Source organism: Labrus bergylta, chromosome 11 (assembly GCF_963930695.1).
Source record: "Labrus bergylta chromosome 11, fLabBer1.1, whole genome shotgun sequence".
In the NCBI taxonomy this organism is placed as follows: Eukaryota; Metazoa; Chordata; class Actinopteri; order Labriformes; family Labridae; genus Labrus; species Labrus bergylta.
Genome location: NC_089205.1, coordinates 24,383,112 through 24,403,970, shown reverse-complemented (window position 1 = coordinate 24,403,970; position 20,859 = coordinate 24,383,112). Strand labels below are relative to the sequence as shown.

Sequence of the window (20,859 nt, the reverse complement as noted above, 5' to 3'; positions counted from 1 at the left end):
CACAGTTAAATAGAATAAAACACCACAACAGAAGAGTTGAACAGTACTTGTTATCTCCACTATGTGGTGCAAGAGGACACACACAAACCACACTACGCATGCATTATGTCATCATCAAGTGTTGACTACACAGTTGTTGGTGCAATGACTTTGATTTAAGCTTCTTTGAGGAGTTTTAATCTTATTTGATGACCTTAATAGCAGGTAAAGTCAACAACTTGTTTATTTGTAAAACATGGAAATTCAACGTTTCGGTCACAGACTTCAACCAGATATCAAGGTTTCAACACCATTTTATTTACATTCATAAAAACAATATAATATCTACATTTTTCAGCTCTTCAGGTGCCTTTTGAAAGTTTTGTGCTCCTTTCTGAGCTCATTGGGACACTCAAAAATGCACTTCATTCAGACAAAGGATGAAGAATAATAATCGTTATGATCTAATAGCAAACGGCCACTGCTAGGGCCCTGTGAAAACAGATCTGTTTCAAGAAGCTGTCGATGGCAGCGGTATCTACTGCATATAGCCAGAAACAGTAAAACCTACCGTTTTGGCTTCATTGATTGAAGACTGTAGATCATGAAGCATTGACCTTAGCAAACAATTATCTTAGGAGAGAAACACAGCTCACAGTAATCAAACAGGCCTTTCAGATTAAATATATTCCCTGATATTATCATTTTGACTCATGTCAATGTTTCAGCCAGAATTTAAACCACATAAAAAAGTAAGTAAACTTGTGTCTTAATGAGGCTGTTTATTTTCTGGCCACAAAACAGTCGCTCTATACTTTAAACATTTTGTGGTATACAAAAAAGCCAAGCAGCGTAGAACATGACAACATAAACATGGTCATCAAATACCCCCCCCACCCAAAAAAGGATTTTAAAAAAACGTGGACATTAAGTTATCGTGATCTTTGGTGTCACACTCTTTTGTACGTGTTAATTTGTAAGGTCAGACAATACTTTTCTGACATGGAAGTGCACTCTCAAAAAGTCTTTGACGTTTGCAAATCACAGCAGAGAGAAAGAAAGAAAATTGTTTTCTTAACAAGAAAAGGAGTGCTGTCATTCAGACAGCCTGACAGATATCCATACAGTATGAACTGTAATGCTTATTTTCAGGTGCAGAGAACAGCTGCTTCTCGTGGCCCTCCAGTGTTTATAGACCTGTTCCACTGACGGCAGAAAGAGGGCAACAGTAGAACTTAAAACAAAGCCAGTACCAAGACCTTTTCAAAAGTTTTCTGAATAACATTTTTCATAGAGTGATCATTGTCAACGAACTGAATGACTTTCTACATGTATTTCTTTTGTTGATAAAGGCTCACATCTCACATCCCATCACTTGCTTCTTGGGTTCCTCCTCCATTTCCTCCTGGCCAAATTCTGCCATCACAGTGCCCTCTATCTGCTCGGCGGTGTAAGGCTCCGATGGCTGCGCTCCCTCCTCAGAAGTCCCAGAGATCTGTTCAGTTTTGTGCCCCTCCCCCAGCTCTTCACTGTCGATGGGGTCACTCTTTACTACCTCCTCCTCCACTTTTTCACAGTCTCTGTCTTCTTCAGCTTCTATTAGACTGGCTGGCTGCCTGTGTTTGTCTTCCTCTGCTTGGCTGTTGAAAACCTGGTCTTGGTCCTCCCCATTTTCTTTAGGGCTGTTCAGTTCACATGGGGAGAGAGCACTTCCGAGGACTCCCGCCTCCTCTCCAGCTGACCTCCTGTGCTGCCTCGTGGGTGGACGTCTCTTGAATGATAGTCGTGCACGAGTCTGTGAGGAAACAAAGAGTGAGATTCAAAAGGACATTTTGAGGATATTTTATCACAAAGAATTTGAAAAGAATGTATTTTCAACATCTAACTGTACATCTCAAGAAAAGGTTTCTAGTACCTGCCCTAGTCTAATCAGCATATGGATGAGAGCAGTGCACAAATGTTAACTAGGGACTCTTAACTAGGTTAAGGGGATTACGCTTTCAATCCCTATTGCAGCAGCATCCATGCGCTACAGGGGCATCTTGCTACAGCTTATCTGAGGCCTGCTTAAAGAGAAGACTCAGGACACCGACTGAGAAACGCGTCACTGAGGATAGTGCCATGTGTCCGGCTGTTACGTCACTGCTCACTTCACAAATAGCGTGGGAAACACTGGGTGGCCCTTTAAGTGACGACAGCCCATACTTGTTGTTTTGTGCTTCAGAGTTTGTGCAATGTACTAAAACACAAATGATCTATGATAAAAGTAAACACTGAAATAATTAAACATAGAGCACATTGTTTTCAAACTGAAAGCTGACACCAAAGGAGATGTGGTGACAAATAGGTCTAATGGTTCATAAAGACTCTCGAGTCCATATGTTTACCTTGTTAAAGCTGGGCAGCGGGTTGCCCTCAGGAGGGTTGCTGAAGCCGACAGGATCCTCCTCTTCGCTGGACTGATGTGAGGGCCTCAGGGTGGGGCTCAGCGGGCAACAGGATATGGTAGGGGACGACGTTGCAGGTTGAGGCTTCACGTCAGGACTTTTGGGTGAAGGCAGCAGAGAAGTGGGTGACAGAGCGAGATTTGCCTGTTGGGGGGGGGGAAGGAAGATCCTGAAGCCTGGACATTGTAATCTCTTAAAGACATTCTGTTCATATAAGATCTGTAAACCAATGCCCCACATTTACTAAGAGAAAATACGACACAGTTTAATATCTGACTTTTTTAGGAAACATAGCCAGAGAAGGAAAGATTTAACATTTCAATGCTACAATAATCATTTGTAAGTCATTTTAAACAAAATATAGATTATGTTAAAACTACAAACTCATACTATGTCAAGGTAAGTACCAAGTAAATGTTTGAACTGTGTTCCTGTAAATACCACGATAGGCACTGCGCAGGTAAACATACTTTGCATCTCCCTGTTTTGAAAACACACTGCTAGAGGAACGTCCTCACATTCCCCAAAACAAAACCTTTACATCCTTAACAAGGCTTGGGGTTATTCCTACACATTGGTCTCTGCTCTACTTCTCTTTTAAACTTGAACTGACTGTTTTTTTTTAAGAAAGAGTCGATGGAATAAGACTTTTTACTTTTGAGGAACCTCAAAACTCTGCCCTGGTTTTCCTCCATATGAAAGACACCTAAAATATTTAGTCTGATACCTACAGCACATTAAAGTAGATTATAGTCCCTCAACTCCTGGTGGAAGTTCATAGGAAAGAACCCTACCTGCACAGGTGAGAAGAGAAAGAGAGAGAAGCGGCAGCCCTTTTGTCCCATTGCTGCCCACCGTGTGAAATGCTAACTAAAGGTACGATGGTGGCGAGTTAGAGACTCACCAGAGGCTGAGTGGCCCTTGATCCTATTAGACCATTAATCTGAGCCAATTGTGGCATAAGGACCAGGCCTGCCTCTTCCTCTCAGCATGCAAGCAGCTCAAGCACCAGTATCACATGAACAGTAGGGGGCAGTAAAGCTTTAAACACAGTCAGACGATACACTCCTGATGACTTCTGAATGTACACAACAACCTACATTATCTGTGGTAGGGCTAGCATTTGTCCTGTTTCCCATTTCCTTCAAAAAATATTCAGATAAGGCAGGTGCATTTACCTGAAGTTTCTCAATGATGGCAGAGTTCTTCATCTTTATTTTAAAGGGATTTGGGGTAACAATAGTTTTCTGCAAGAGAACAGAGCAAAGTTAATGAGTAGAAAATTCCCAAAGTTATCACAATACCCCTTTGAAAGACAGAAAACTATTGCTTTATATCGACACTTTACAAAATGAAGTATCATTGTACATTACCAGGAGATAAATGTGCATGGCGTGTTTATAATCACAAAGTCTATTTGAGAGGGGTTGAATAAGGGGTTCATTTTTATTAACAATGTCTTACGCATTGTTCATTGTATTAGCCACATACAAACATATTTGTGATGCTTGTTTTTTTTCTAATTCACTGGAAGGAAAACAGAATGAATATCACATCTTTTCTCAGTTTGAGTTTAAGGCTTTTTTTTTTCTTTTTTTTTACAGTACACCAACTTTCGTGTGGAAATCCAACAAGATCAATATGTAGCACATGGTTAAGTACAGAAAGAAAAAACACTTACGTCTGATTCCTCACAGTCTTCTCTTGGATTGTGCAACTTTAGGGAACAAGGAGGTCTTCTTCGAAACTAAAACAAAACAACATTGAGGAAAAAATGTGAATAAAACATGGAATCACACGCAGTCTGCACAGACTGTGGAGTACTGTTCTTCTGGGAAACTAATAATACTTAGACAAAGTACCTCATCATTTGAGGTGGGCATTGGTAAAATATGGCCTTTGAATCTTCCAGCCAGCTCAGCCACAGATGGCTTGGATGGAGAATCCTTCTGGAAAAAGAGAGACCTTCAGTCAAACAACTGGAAAATACTTTAAATTAACGACAGTCGTGGTATGCTGTTTGTCACATTGAAAACAGCATACTGAACTGATTAATACAGTATTTAAAATATAGAAGTCCAACAGGTATAAACTTTTAATTTGAAGGAATCCTTGTGTGACCTTGCAATTCTCACTTCCTTCATACAAACTGCTCAATCAATCCATGTACAGTGGTACTAAAGGAAAATACAGCCTGAGGTCTGAGGCCTCAGCTCACGTCAAATGGGAGGCACAAAAACTGTACATTGATACTTTCGGTGGGGACTTGCTGAACAAAGACAGCTAAAATAACAATACGTAATCATTGGGCATCGCTTGTGCATGGAGGCATTTCACAGCTTAACAAGGAGTTGTTCTACAATAAAGAACATGTTTCACTTCCCTCTTCTCAGCAGGAAATTGCAGATGGGTTAAGAAACACGTCAGGAAAGGATAAGAAGCATACATACAAGCAACATAAAAAATGAATCAACCAGTGTGCCGGTTCAACGCAGTCCTTGGAGGAACTCATCTCTGCTTATTGAGTGTTTTGTGGAACAGGAAATGAGCCCTGCTCTCTCCACAGCTGTTTAACATCACGCTGCAGCCTGTGACATGAGGGACCTGTCCTTGCAGCCCCACACTGTTATCACTTCTTGGCCCCTCTTCTTTCAGTCTCTCCCACTATTCCCAGGCTGATTGCTACACTTCCCTCCTCAGCGGTACTCTTTCATGACCATTAACTCTCTTCACATATCTGTGGCCTAAGAGATAAGTTGGCTAATGGCTGCTGGCTGGAATGTGCATGAACGAACGTCTTCAAGACAACACTCTGGTGTTACCCGGTTTTCAGGTTCTTGTTATTTTACTCCAAATAATTTGGACTTTCACTGGGGTAAGTTATTTGTTGTGCAAGGAGTGTACAGATTCTAATGTGTTGCATTGTACATTCACAGCTGGTGGTGCTCCTCCCCGTCTCTTTCTAGTTCTCATGTTAAATCTAATTTCCATCCTACTTTTATGACCTCTAAAAAGCTCCTGCCTCTCCTCACAGCTGCCAGTTCTGTCACATTTTCTGGGTGTGCACTCTCAGTTCCCCTCCCTGTCTGCACTGTTTGAGCTGTAACCCATGGAAACACGGATCCTACAAGCTTCACAGATATACACATTCCACATCACACTTTATTTTCTTTTTTCCCTTTGTTCTCATATGACCTCACCACCTTGCTCCCTCCACCCAAAAGTATTACAGCATCAGCTTGCCCCACAGTATCTCCAGTAACACAGCTTTGTGTCCAAACCCTTTTCCTGAGTTCTCTTTTCTCATCCATGATAGATAGTAATCATCAGGGACCACCCACTCTCCATACCATTATTTTGTAACGGCCATTTGTTTAACACTTTCCTGTCCTTCAATAACAATTGCCTCCTTCTGAGCACAAACTCACAACAGCACAGGCAAAGGAAGTTGGGGCTTTGTTCACTTGTTATTGGCTGCTCAGATGTTTTGGGTTAAAAAATAAAACAAAGTCAAGGCTTCGTGTTTTCTATTGTCCAGCTTTATACTTTTACGACACACAAGTGGACTGTCTACCGGATTCCCTAAAATATACAAAGAGTTACTTTTTTTTAAGCTTGTGGTTCAATAGTTTGAAAGTGCATTGTTGGAGTAAAAACATCTGTTTGCAACACTTTCATCAACTATCATTTAGAAAATGTTCTTCCAGATTCAGTAATATTACTCCATGCACCTTATCACTGCGAGCCCTCATCTTGTTGTATGAGCTTCTTTAGGTTGAATTAAAAAAAATGTCAGAATCAATGCAAACAAATCCCTGATTTCAATATTCATGAAGTATTTGAGGCAATAGATGATTTATTTGTTATGATTTATCTGCCATGGGAACTCTTTACAGAGCTAATGTAAGCTTCCTCATGCATGACATATATTATATTAAGGGTGGTTATCTACAGAGACCTTTATTTAATAGTTTTGCCTGTTCTTCTTTGTTTAAGTAAATGCAAAAATGTATTTTCCTCCAAGTTAAACTCAAATGATTTCCCTTACTGTTCCACTGAAAAAACATGAGAGGCATTCATTGAGCCATAAAAGGCCTTCACTCAGTTATCAGTTCTGTGCATAGTTAACTCAGCTGGGACCCCACGCTCTGTGGAAGAGTGGGAAACTTTGGTTCACTGCAGGAGAGAGGAGGGAAAACTCTATTTCTGGGGCTCCAGGCCTGGGAAAAATCCCCAGAGCTGCATGAGCAGCCGGGATCACAGCTTTGCTCTGTAACCCCTCAGCTCCTCAGAGAGAGTGTCCCTGGAAATACTGGACCACATCTTAAACATACTGTAATCTCACATACAGTGTAATCTAGCATGTCTGAACAAGGAAACCATTTTAAAAAAAAAAAGCATCTTAAAGCAGTGCCTTACCCATGTGACTAACTATTTTTTTCTCCCAAAACAGGCCTGGGTTGATTATAAAAAGAAGTTAGCTATTTCTGAACTCAGACTTCCCTGGAAATAAGATCCTCTAGATGTTGTTTTTTTTTTTTTACAAGTATGAGTGGTAGTCAATAGGAGAAATGCATTTCATAAATAAATAATTTTCCCCTTTAGGGTAAACATGGTGTGGTAAATTACACCAATCTGACAAACTATTTGTCTTATGTGCCTTCTGTGCAGTCAATATTGGCCTGACTCATTGTGCCAAAGACTCAAGAGACCTCACAAGACCTCTGAAGGTGTTTTGTGGTATCTGGCACCAAGACGTGAGCAGTAGATCCTTTAAGTTGCAAGGTGGGGCACTTGTTGTTCCAGCAAATCCCACAAGTGCTCGGTCAGAATCAGATCTGTGTGATTTGGAGTCCAAGTCAACACCTTGAATTCATCATGCTCCTCAATCCATTCCTCAACTTTTTTCTTGGAAAACTGCAACTGCATTATTCTGCTGATAACAGCCGTGTGGTGTGTAGTTTGACGTCTTACTTAAAAATCAAAATGAACCTTTTCAGCATTTTGCACCACAGAGGCTCTTAATAATCTTACAACACAGACAAGCCTCCCAAACAATGAGCACAAATCAATTTAACACCCACATATCTGTCCCTGATGCAAAAGTTGTTTTTCTTGGACCTCTGTTGGTGGGTAACCACTCCATCCTGGAAATTACCCCCAAGAACCTTGCGTTCCAGTGATCCAGCTTTCACTATTTGGTTTGCAAAATTGCTCAATGTCCTCCTCTCACTCAACACAAGAAAATTAAAACTGTAAACCCTGACATTCATACAGTTCTGGTATCATAAATTAAACGGTAGCAGAGAGCAGTGCTTTGTTCGTGCCTATGCTACTTTAACAATACTACTATAATTATTTACTTACATTAGACGTGTCTTTAAATACCTGGCACGACATGGTACTTTATACCATTTGCCAATTTTGCAACCAAATACAAAATAATACTAACATTTCAATTACATTTTTAACTTCGAAATACATACTTCCTGTCTCTACTGTATATGACAGTTTCAGTTGTAATCAGCTGTTTTGAGCCAGTGTTTTTAAAAAAATAAATAAAGATAAAGACAACATGCGTGGAATACCTCGACAGAAGACTGCATTTTCTGGTGTAAATGTGAAGGAGAGTTGTAGGAAAAGTGTATTTATCTATAGTAAGCTGTGAATGGATGAGCAAAGGTTAATCCTAACCAGCGTCTTAATTTCCAGTTTCCAGGCTATGGATGGAAACACGAGGTTTACTGTATGACCAGCAGATGTAGAGAGAGAACACAGAGATAAAGAGATCACACAAAGCCTGCTATTGTATGTTCCTGTGGTTCCTATTTCCAGAGGCAGGGGAGAAGAAGCACATGATATCAGTCTTAGTAAATTCAGCATATCTGCCTGACATAACAGTGGTGGTCAGGGAGAAACAGGCCATGTAATCTACCACAGAACTGATGAAGATGAAGTCTGGTTCAGGATCTTTAACCCCTCTCTGGGAATAGCTGTGCTTTAAACTCTCAATCTTCATAAGCTCTCACTGGTGAGCTCCTCACAGGAGAGATCTTTGATGAATAAAATACACTGAAGCACAGCTGTTCAGGCAGATCGTGTTTAAAAATCTTGCCAAGTGCAACGGTTTCAGTTTAAGTCCGCAGACTTTGTTTTCTTAAGTCAGCATGTTCTGTGACGGGAAAACCACCTCGGCAAATGCTCACTTCTGCCTATTCTTGTTAAATGGTACGAGAGCAGACAGGCACCTTATTCCTAGATGTCGTTCCAGGAAAATATGATGTAAATTTGGACCGAACCTCATCTGAATATCCCACTTTTTTCCGATGCCTTCACTAGCACTGTGTTTGTGTGTTTTTGTATGTGACGTGTACATGTCACAAGAAGGGCCCTAAATCAGAGCTATGAGGTAAATAGACTCACTCATATAGAAGTCATTGCTGCCCTGCATCAAGGGCAGCAATGACACAGTGCTGCAGACACAGGCAATACAAAGGGGAAACGTGGGGGAAGGGAGGGAGGGGACCTGAGAACAGAAAACTGCTCATTCAGATACATTTCCAAGAACTACAACAAGCCGGAAATGTGTCTTGTTCATGTGGTGAAAGATATACAAATCAGAAGCCCCCATGAGGCTCTAGATACAAGCTATAAAATCACATTTTGATGGAACCATTATAGAGATATGTGAACAGATGACAAGGCCAGGCATGTTAACAGAATGCACCCAGATATTTCAATTTGATGACCACGTTGGACTGCTTAGGCTAGATCTTAAATGTTGTGCAACATGAACTAGAGCAACAGAGGGTGAATGGTGAGTAAAGAAGATATCAAAAAATGTAAACATCTCAAAGCAGACAGCACTTCTTCCAAACATTTGAGGGAAAGTAAGACCGCTTTGATGCGAGCATCTGCTGGGGATTTTACGTGGTGTTCTGGTATTCTCATCCACTGTGATCCAGCAATCTGGTCGACAAAAACCATCTGCACGTTGGACTAGATAGTTAACACTGAGGTTGAGCAGCATAGACATGGGATGACTTCATTTAGTGACGCATTGCACATTCCCCACTAAAACTGTGTGTAGATCCAGAACCCCAGTACACATTGAGACAATACATTATTACCGGTAAATGGACTTGAGCTTTTATAGTCTCTCGACTCAAAGTGCTTTTTACACCGCAGGTCACACCACATTCACAAACTGATGGCAGAGGCTGCTTTGTAAAGTATCCACCACTTACTGATCCATTCATACACATTTACACCTGACGCAGCAGCGGGAGCAGTTCGGGGTTCAGTAGCTGACCTTCGGGTTGAGAGATTAATGACTCTACCACTGAGCCACTCCATGTTAAATAAATAATTTAATCTATCCTACACCTGGTCATTCTATAGAGAAATGGGTAACTACTTTCCACATTTTGATGATGAGACACGGATGAAGAACCTGAAATGTTCATTGACGACACAAAGTTAAAAATCATGAAATCAGCTGCCTTGCTTTAAATTCTAGACTTGACTAGTACAAGCAGCTTGGAGCACTTATTTTGTTTGCACTCCTTTCTGCCAAAAAAGGAAGTTAAAGAGCATGGCTGTATGCCAACTTGAGAGAGGGGGTTAAGGGGGTGCAGGCAGTGTGGGTTAACAATGCTGGAGGGAGGTTTGGAAGAAAGTTTCTAAACCATGATGATCTCATATTTCAGTCTTTTTACAATCTCTCTCTCTCTCTCTCTCTCTCTCTCTCTGTCTTTATCTATAAACCCAGCCATCAACAACTAGTATTGCATGAAGTTAGTACTGTCATGACAATTTTGGTCTTAAATCTCAAAAACTAGTCTGGAATAAATAAACTGGAGCACAGGTAGTGCAGTCGGAAAGCTGAAATTCACCCAGTCTACATGAATTCATTAATGATGCAACTTCCTTTGAAGTCAAAGTCATTTTTTTCTTTTTCAGATCACAGTGTCCTTCTCACTATCTTCTCTGTGGTCCCCACCCCCAGCTATCTCTCTGCGCCATGCGCTGCTTTTGACTGAAAGGGGCGGGTCCTGTAAAAACCTAACCCCTGATAGGAACTCACAAGAGGAAAAAAATAATGTTGAAGAAAAAACAATGACGCCTCTGCAGCTACAAAATAAAACAACTAAAGCAATAAAGTGATTGTGAAGTTTGATGAACCAGTTGATTGGTCATAGAGGTGCAAATATCTCCCAAAAAGAAGAGAACAAAGAGAACTCAGAATGCAAAGACAGGCAATAGATTAAAGCCTTCTCATATAAACAACCAACCTTTATGATTTTCGAAATGATGCAAAAGGAATCTACATCCATCGCAAACTTTGAAAATGTTTCAGTCAGAAAGTCTGCACACACTGAAGACAGCAAGCTAATATTATGTCAGATTCTGTCAGAGCCGTTTCTACTTGTCAACCCCTTCAGGGTACACTGCTATGTAAACCGCATTTAAGTTCCTATTTTGAACTTGCTGGCCGCAGGTTACACTGATTGTTAACTTAAAACACATTGCGTCCTCATGAAAAAACAAATACATCTTTTGTTTACTCAAACATTTGCAAATTCTTTGAAAGTCTTGAAACTGGTTTAAGTGGACTGCAGGTCTCTTTTTCTACTCATCTTTTATTGGTGCAGTGCACTTTTCAAACACATTTCCAACACTTTCTGTCAATACACATTAATTGTCTGAATGCAGAGATTACTACTGCCTCACTCTTTCAAAGTCTGCATCTGAAATCTGAAACAATGGAGATAAACAGAAATAACAACAAAATATGAAGAGTATGAAAATGTCTACACATTTGCAGAAGTTTTCCAGCTTATTTTGCCATTACCTGTTTGTCATAGTATAATTGTGCTTTCAAAGATTGTAGAATGAACATTTGTGGATCTATGTAGGTAGACAACATGCTGAAAACTATATCAGTAAAAGCATGTTAAGATCACCAGATGTCTGTTTTTGTAAACACAACAATAACTATCAGTGAAATCTGAGTTTTTAAAGTCAAACGAGATGCTTGTGGTTTTAAATCATAACTGTGGTCTTTATCCTGCAGCTCATCTTATTGTGACTCAGAGTCATATGACTTACAGGAGAAGTTCGGAAACTGTAAAATCAGCTCACACACCTTGCAGTGTGATCTGAACATGGATCCAACCATAACAACACGGTGACTTTAGAGGGCTAAAGTTTCCGAGGCTTTCCTTGATGCTGAGGTTTTACATTCCGCTGAGCTTCATGGTCACTTTGGTGTCTGTTTTATGTTCGGGATAGTGTGAAACATTCATCCCGGGCTGTGCAGTAACTCTCATTCAGCCTCAGAAAACACCTCCGTCTGCATCTGTCACTGTTAATGTCTAGCTCTGAGCATAAAGCCAGTGGATACCTTGACTCTTCATCATCATCAGGTGTCAATGGATCCTTGCCAATGCACTCTGCATTTTTTTGCCTTACCACTGAACTAGATAGTGGTTCATGTGGTTGGGATTGTAGTGCAAGTATAAGTTGTAGTACAAGAAGTGGAGTGTAAGTATTGGATCATTCTAATAACATTGTGACACTATTTAAATGACATAATGTGGTAAAGCAAAAGTGGAAAAACACTTACTCCTTGGCAAACGTCTGGCTGGTTCAGACTGAGTTCTTGTGTTATTGGTCTCTTAACTTTACAATGATTACATAATAAATGTGCGCACCATATGGTTGGCAAGGCAATCCCAAATACTCACTCCTCTAGCTGTGGTGTTGTTTTTCCATCAAAGGAAAGCCCACCCCCGCCCCAAAACCCCACAACCCTGCACACACACACGCACACACAAATACACACACATTAAAAGCCCTAAGGTTTATGCACACAAACACACATAAAACACTCAAGTGCACAACATTTCCAGTTTGTTTCTACATTAGCGAGCTGTTTCCAACAAGGAAACACAACATTCAAGATGTGTTTCCATGTGCTAATATGCTCTCAAGGCTTGCTTGAGGCTGCTGATGTAAGTCAATGTTTAAACACATAATACGCTTTTTTTCTAAAGCTGGAAACACACAAACAGCCTGAAGTACCAAACTAAAGCAATTTAAATGTGAGCACAGTTAATCCAAAATGTAACCTTCTTCACCATCAATCTGTCAACAAAGATGTAACTTCGATAGAAATTAATCAGTCTTGTTAATAGTTGACGTAAACCTTAATTTATATTATGTATAAAAATAAAAAAAATCAACAACTTGTAATGTCAATAGATCCGTTCTTAAGAGGCCATGAAGACTTGAAGATCCATAATAACTGTTTTGATATATCACCACCACTGTATTTATGTATCACCTCCTAGTACCTATGAAGGTAGGTTACGTTCCTTCATTGGTACTTTAGCTCAAGCAGCATTTTAAAATTAAAGTGCCTGTGGCAGAGACGGGCATTTTGGCTTGTTATTCAATAGGCTCAAGAGGCTTTTTCTAAGGTTGTCCGCTATCCATAATAGCACATGGTTCACTGGAACTTTAGGCAAAAAAAATCTTCTTTCTAACTCAATCTCATCTGATGAAAGTTTCCCATTTTCACAGCTGACATCTGGGATGATACTATATCAACCTTTGAAAACAAAACTCAAAAGTTTACCATCAGCAGCAGGAACAGACCCTTCAAAAAGCAGCTGACATATCGTCTCTTACAGATGTAGCAGTACTCATTTCTTGGGGGTCATCAATGTTACTTTGAAGGAAACTTCTGTCATATGACAGCCGGAAAGGTCTGAAAGGCCTGACACATCAAACACATGAACTGGAGTGGACTCAGTCGGAAGTCCACAGGTTTTCACTTCAGGTTTAAAATTGGAAAATCCTGTGATGAAAGTGCAACAGGAGTCCTTAAGTTCAGTGGTTTATATATGGGAGAGAAGCTCAGTGGCTACCTAATGCTGTCCCTGACGTGCTGTGGGGAAACAAATGGGCGTTTCTCTTCCTATTCCCCACATGACATGAAATCCTTTAAACTGATGTTAGAAGTCTGAGGGAACAGCTTGTTTTGCAGGGAGGAGACCACAAACCTGCTAAAAAAAACATGTGTGAAAGGACTTAGAAAGGCCACATATATCGTTGAGAAGTGCATTTTTTATTTTAAGCTTCAGAGCAAGTGAGTTAAGGACAGTTTGGTCTTTGAGAAGAGAAACCACGGCTCTTCCTCTGAGATCACGTTGGCTGGCATGTTGCTAGTTTAAAAAATCTGATTTAAAACAAAATATATAGTGAAGAGAGAAAGAAGTAGTAGCATACCCCATGCATTTATCAAACACATTTGTGTGACAGCTGTTCGTCAGCCCTGTTTCCTTCCTCTATTACACTGTGGTTACTTATTATGAAGTCCTTCCATCAAATCTACTGTAACATAAAACAGCCTGGCTGAAGCTCACAAATACTGAGCCAAATACTGATCCCTTTTGCTTTTAGAGTATTTATGTTGTTATTTTGGGTGTGCGCATATGCAAGTTAATAAAATATCAACACCTCGGGAAAGACTATTCATCCTGTCATAAAGTTAAAAAGTTACACGATAAGAATATCAAAAGCATCTAGTCTACTATAGTTCACGTAAAACTTGTCAAATACCATAATTGGTCACAATTATTAATATATTTTGTAAGGTTTAAAAGTTAATTGGTAAATAGTTTAAATAACTTAGGAATTTGTATTGTGATGAGTAGCAAACAACTTCAAATGCATTTAAGTATTTGCAGTGATATAAATGCAATACTTAATGTGAATTTTGTTGCGCAGTCAAGCCATAACCCCTTCCACAAACATAAGAGTAAGGACTAAGACGTCAATAAGCCTACTTTAATAGTCATTTAATGAGTTTCTATGATGTAATGTTGCAATTTCAACCACACATGACTACAGACAACCGCATTTCATTTTCAAAACATCTGCTAAAGCAGACTAAAAGTACAGGCTCCGACAGAAACCCACGCTCAGAGTCACATATCTTTTACCTCCATCCTGGGGAATGTGCCAGAGATCGTCCCCTCGTGCTTTTTTCTCTAACGGCCTCTTGGAGCAGACTGCCTGCTGGTTTGGAGTAGACTGAGTATCGCAGCGGGCACTGAGAGGAGCACTGTGTTTATATCTGGAGCCAAGTCAGCCTCATGGACGAGAGGGAGGAGTGAGAAACTTTTACGCGCTCCCAAAGCGCTGTCAAGTATGTAAGTAAAAAAAAATAAAAAATACTACTTCTGCCAAGTCTTTCAAAATAAAGTCCACCGTCTGAAGGAGCCTTTAGAGAAAACAAATTAAAAAAAAAGGTAAACCGACATAAACCAAAAACATAACTAAACAGACCCACCATCAATTGAAAGAAGTGAGGTTATATATATTCAATGGACAAGTCCAACATAAACTCATGGGGGAAACAAAGTTGACCATTAAACCTATGGAGTTAGATCAGTCTCAGTATTCACAAATGTATTTCAATGCACACACAAATATATTTAATTCTATATAAATGTAAAACAAATCCACAAATAAAAAACAAGATTCACAAACGTATTTCTGATTCACACACAAATATTTGTAGTTTTGTATATATGTAATAGAAATTCACAAATATATAATGTATATTTAAAAACACATCTTGTATCTTGTTACATTTATATACAAACTGTTCAGTCTGCAGTTACAAACTGTTTGTCATTTGTGAACCTCACTGCATTTGTGTGTGGGACTTTTGAGACTCCTCTGCCGTGGTTAGAGTCACAAATGCATTTTTTTCAGCAGGGAAATTTCTGTAGCCAATCAGATGTCTCCTTCCTATTGCAGGAAGACAATGTAGGATACGGCACCAAAGTAAACAAAAAGAGAGCATGAGTCCAAGACTCCCCTTCTTTCATCACCACTGATGGTAGCTCCCACTTCCTGTAGGCAGTCTTTAAAATGTCATCTTTGACAGACAGCAGGCATGTTGTAAGGGGACTATGGAGGACTAAAAGTGCCAAAATGAAATATATAAATATAGAATTAATTAAAACATTAAGTGTGTCATCAATTATTTAATATTGGAAATAAATCAACAAATATATAAATAAATATATAATTATTTAATTCATTAAATGCATGTGTTATTAAATGATTAAATAATTATTTTAATGTGTCATTAATTATTTAAAATGTTCATTCATTCTATCTAAAACACATCTATTTATTCCACTATTTATTTAATTATTTCATGTTTCCTGCTCCAGCAGTGCATCATGAAATAATTTTATCTGTCATCCTCTCCCATCAAACTCAGTGGGCGGGATTAACGCTGATCGAGTCACAAACCATTGCTTTGGTCTGCAGGGTTGCCAGACTAGGCGGTTTCCCACCAAACAAACAAACAAACAAACAAACATGGCAGCAACTATGTATACATGAAGTGAATTTTAAGAAGTTCTTTAAAAAAATGAGGCTCTGGCTTGTGTCCAGGATGCTCGGGGACGTCATTCACAGACATGACCAAGAACTTGGAAGTGGAAATATTTTCCCTTCAGAGCACTGTGGAGGAGATCTTGTGGTCAGCAAGTTCCCGTTGTTCCAGGAACCTTGCTTGCCCACAATACTGCAGTAGCAAGCTTCTTCCTCCTTAAATTGAGTGTTTATTCATTTTTAACACTAGAATCTTATTGCTAATCTGTCATGCCATATTTGTTCCGGCTTCACTCAGGACTATTTGATTGCACTTTGGATGTTGATATGTGATATATGTGTGGTTTGTTTTTAGCTATGTGCACACTGAAGGTTTTTACTGTAGTTCCTAACAGATAATTAATGTTTGAATTTGAATTGATACAAACTTCTTGCTGTATGAGCTTTTGACTCTCTTCTCACAAACTCTACTGAAGTGGGGTGTTAGACTGCTTCCAAGAGCGGCCCGACCCATCACCACCATGCCCAACACGATTTCTCTCTCCACTTCCTTCCTGTTCTGACCTCAACCTGCTGAGGAGACCTTCAAGTCAGCAGTGTCTTGGTTGACCTTGAACTCCTCAACCAGATGTCGGAAGGGAAGCTGCAGCTTGTTTTTTTTTGCTTGTAAAATGATGACCAGAGGAGGAGGCAGGATTCCTAGGCCTGTGTCCTTTAATGAAGATCTTGCCAGGGTCTTAACTGGCTTCTGATTGGGTGATGGAATTTAATCCTCTTCAAGAAAGAGGACCAGAGACCTGGATTTTTGTTAAAGCAAATCTTTTCAGGTCCCTGACTTCTGTACACTACTATGATAAATTGTTGCAGATACATTGATAAATAGATTTTAAATAGACTTCCTCCCACTGGAGTGTGGACCAAGCTTTTGAACTATAAAACTATAATGTAACTGCAACTAAATAAACCTAAACAGGCAAACACTGCAAGGCATCCCAGTGGCATGGTGGTTAGGCTGGACCTTGCTAACACCTAGGGCTCAGTCCAACACAAGCTGGTGGGGTGAGCTCTGTCCAGTTACCATATCCCAGAGAAGATCCAAAGCTTCAACTATCACAACAACATTAGCCTGAATGTGTCCTCAGGATCACTGACATCAGCATGGCATTGGCTGAAGAAGGACATCATTACCGGCTGCTCAAGCTCGGTTCACCTGTGCATTGGCCATGGACATGCTTGTGAAATATGTGAAGTCTGCAGAGGTCCAATGTGTTTATTCAAAATTGGAATAACTCCTCTCAGGTTTTAGTTTACTTTTCTACTTTTACAACTGAAAATGATAGTGTGTAATCTCATCTCTCATTAAAAACATTGTATTTACAAGTATGTCATTAAACCAAACTACCCAGGGCCCCTCCTCCCAGCGAGGCCCGGGATGTATGGTCCCACTTTTCTCGACACATGTTGTGCAAACAATTCACATTTGAAAACATAAAGTAAACCAAGTATACTTCAAATACATTTACTTTACTTTGGCACACATACAATATTACCACACATTTACTGTGTACTGTACAAAAGTTAAAATTGCACATAACATAGCAAAGGCATCCATGAATGACACACTAAGGCAGTGGTACTCAGCCTTGTTAGACTTAAAATTGACATTGACTAAAAAATATTTCTGCAAGAGCCACAATCAAAAAACCTCTTTCTGTCCTAAAATACGTGTGGGGAAACACAGTGACATGACTTGCAAATAATGATTTCTGCTGACAATGTTTCCCTTTTTTAAATGACTACTTTGGATTTTTTTTGTCCAAGTAGGACCTAAAAGAGCCACAACTCGTCCCAAATGAGCCACATGTGGCTCGAGAGCCTCGGGTTGAGTATCACTACACTAAGGCAATAAGTGCACCAACAGTTACTGAATAGACCTCACAGTAGCACATGTGCATTTAACTAGTCTGACGTCTACACCCTGTAAGAGAGTCTTCATGAAAATATATGGAAAAGGCCGTCCCAATCTTCCTCCTGCGCAGAGTCAAGGCTGTTATCATCAGTGGGTTCAGTGGTTGTGCTTTTAGCACCTAGTCCCGACGTTTCTAGTCAGAAGTCTTTATCTTCAGAGGATGAAATGACCATCACCTCCCGAGTCTTAAAGTCCCACACTGCTGTGAGATGGAAGGCCATGTTGGAGAAGACAACCAGATACTCAAACAGAGCGAAAAACGTATAACCTGTTGAAAGATGAATCAGGAGCGTGTTATAGGCATGGTTTAGCCAGCATGCTGTAGCTTTTATTTTACACAATAGTTGATATGACTTAAATCTTTTTTCTCAAACTTATCGCACAGATACTTACTCCCTGATTCACAGTACATGTTATGTTTCCAATAAAAGAATCCAGCAAAAGCGCAGCAAGATACATTGAAAAATAAGAAGCGCACTTTCCAGTGGTGAGACTTGGCATCCTATAAGGGAGGAAGAGAAAATGTACTGAACGGACAGATGTAAAGTTACATATTGCAAACACCATTAGGAGTTTTTAGTGCCCTCTGTCGTATTTTATACTGTTTCTTACCTCAGGATTTAATGAATACTTCTTAATAGCTTTCCATAAACGGCAGGTTATCATCATGTGGATAATAGAGCTGACAATGAAGAGGAGAAAACCTTCTTTATGTACAACTACAAAGGAAAAATGTTCAAAGAGAGGAGGAAATATGGTTAATAATGGACAGTAATGACAATAATTTATCACCAAATTAAAGTTAAACTATGGATATGCAAATCAATATGCTCAAACATTTCAAAGCTTTAACACATTTAATTAAAATCTCAGTTAGTTAGGCAGCTCCACATCGTGCTTGTGCAAAGTAAAATAAAAGTTTGAAAAAACCTCTTCAATTAAAAGAAAGCATTACTCACAGAAAGTTTCGCTGGATGATACATATGTGAGCAGCAGGAGGCTGAGGTTCTCCAAAATAGAAAAGGTCAGGTTCAGGCATGTGAGTGAACAGAGTGAGCTCTCAGGAAACTTTGAGGCAAAACGTGTCCTGTAAAATTTGAAGTATGTAAAAGCCAAAAGGAACCTCGGTGCTGAGTGCAGTCCGATGCAGAACCGCCATATGTGGCACTCAGGACTCAGGCTTATCGAGGCACTGATAGATGGCAGGTAATTTGGAACCTGAAACAAACACAGCGAAGATTAAGTATAATTTGACAAGTGCATGGGGCATCCAGTGGTAGAAAAACACCAAGCCATCTGCGGACAATGTTCCACCTAATCTTATGGATTGTTAAAGCCCTAGAAATAGACTCACAAAGACACATAGATTCAATTTATCGGAAAAATAATAATAATAATTGAGATTTAAATGTCCAAATCTTGGGATTATAGGAGAGGAAAGGAAGGAACATTATTTTATTTGAAAAGTCAAATGTAGAGGAGCGAAAGCATTTGGATCGAAGTATTTTAAAATTTACTTAAGAGTCATACTTGATTATATGCACATAGTCATATTATAACAGCATCAAAGATGAAACAGTGATGGTTCAGTCTGACAAAATGCAGACATTACCTGGCAATGTGTACCAGTAGAGTCCTCGAAGTGAAAGGTGGAGGATATGAGGACACAAGTTATCAGTCCCAGCAATGGCAGACATACAGTAGCCAGGACACAGGTGCTGAATGACACCCTGATGAGAAGGGGCCTCTCATACCCAAAGACAGATGAGCCTTGTAGCATCTTGGTCTAAATCACTAAGAAAAAAAAAGATTTTAACAATATAAATGACACACATGGAGAAGTAATAACCTACCTGCTGCAAGAAAATAACATCTCTTATAGTCAACGTATAGAGACAAAAATAAGAATGCCATCTACACTATTTCATTATTGGGGGATATTTTTGTATTCATGCATTCACAGCATAAGAAGGCTGAAAGATGAATTTAACCTACCTTTAGCAGGTTTACAGTAGGCTATACAAGGCGTGGCAATCTAGCTATCATAACAACAGTCATTATACCAGGCTGCAGGGAATTTTCCAGGCAAAGAAAAAAACGGTGCACTGTTTAATAACAGGGAGGCAGATCAATGAGCCCGGCCTAAATTCCTGTGATATTTTCATTTTAATACCCCTTTAAAAATAACAATGCGCTCGAGAATGAAGCAGCCTCCTTCTGCGACTGCAAGAGAAATCATCAGCACCCGGAAGAGAAAACGAGCGGACCAGGGGGAGTGATGGTTGCTACGTTTAAAGGCGGTGCAGCGAATTCTTATAATAATCCACCCCGGGACGTCTCCCCTAGGATAAAGGTTCACAGTTTAATCTGATCTGTGTCGAGTCACAGCTCAAAAGCTTGATCAGACCTCCGAAACACCCCCGCAGGATGCCCGACAGCCCAACTCTCACCAATTTGCAAATGCAAGCACTCTATGATTCTCAATCATTGACAATTTATTTAATTTATATTATAAGCAAATATACTTATTCAACAGCATGCCAAGTTTATAATAATTTTGCATTCAGTCGGATTGCAGTTTCTTTTGATCAAACTCAGGCATGGTAATGGAAAAAAAAAAGAAAATTATTCGCACTTACTTATCAGTCTTTGTTCTGTAGATGTCATAGGTAGATATTCTGATCCATGACGCCTGCTTGTCAGGTGACGTATTGCTTACGCTGACCCCAATGCATTGTGGTTATATGCGCCATTTAGGTAGGGTAGCCATGGTAACAGCTGATTGTTTATAGACGGAGTCGCACGTCTGCACCGGTCTGCACCATCTGCACACATATTTTGCTTTGCTTCCCTTTTTTGTGTGTGTGAATGGTTCATGGCTCATGTTGTTTGAGAAGTTGCAGTTCTAAATATAATGAAAGGTAAAACACTTGACAAGCAGGCACGGTTTTTAAGTTTCCCACCTGGAAAAGGGGCTGATCTGTTTGATCTCGACACATTCATAAGGGTAAGTTAATGACGTATTTGATGTGTTTATAATGT

General features: G+C 39.7%; 2 protein-coding genes across 4 annotated transcripts; both read right to left on the bottom strand.

The window, feature by feature from the left end:
- Positions 1-275: 275 nt before the first annotated feature.
- On the bottom strand, positions 276-14,784 carry zgc:153184 (capZ-interacting protein). Of its 2 annotated transcripts, none has more exons than XM_020634902.3 (6): positions 14,438-14,784; positions 4,289-4,372; positions 4,108-4,173; positions 3,605-3,673; positions 2,367-2,570; positions 276-1,774 (listed from the first exon to the last, which is right to left on the bottom strand). In XM_020634902.3, the coding sequence occupies exons 1-6, from the start codon at positions 14,441-14,443 to the stop codon at positions 1,334-1,336; spliced, it is 870 nt and encodes a 289-aa protein (XP_020490558.1). In that variant the 5' UTR covers positions 14,444-14,784; the 3' UTR covers positions 276-1,333. The 2 variants fall into 2 exon arrangements, with proteins under 2 accessions (XP_020490558.1, XP_020490557.1); XM_020634901.3 differs by having other exon boundaries at positions 4,289-4,375; positions 14,438-14,783.
- A 2,567-nt stretch (positions 14,785-17,351) lies between these two features.
- On the bottom strand, positions 17,352-20,560 carry LOC109984779 (post-GPI attachment to proteins factor 2). 2 transcript variants are annotated; one of them, XM_020634905.3, is made up of 6 exons: positions 20,457-20,560; positions 19,430-19,611; positions 18,777-19,035; positions 18,430-18,536; positions 18,211-18,319; positions 17,352-18,085 (listed from the first exon to the last, which is right to left on the bottom strand). In XM_020634905.3, the coding sequence occupies exons 2-6, from the start codon at positions 19,595-19,597 to the stop codon at positions 17,955-17,957; spliced, it is 774 nt and encodes a 257-aa protein (XP_020490561.2). In that variant the 5' UTR covers positions 19,598-19,611; positions 20,457-20,560; the 3' UTR covers positions 17,352-17,954. The 2 variants fall into 2 exon arrangements, with proteins under 2 accessions (XP_020490561.2, XP_020490560.2); XM_020634904.3 differs by lacking the exon at positions 20,457-20,560 and adding an exon at positions 19,813-20,370.
- Positions 20,561-20,859: the final 299 nt, after the last annotated feature.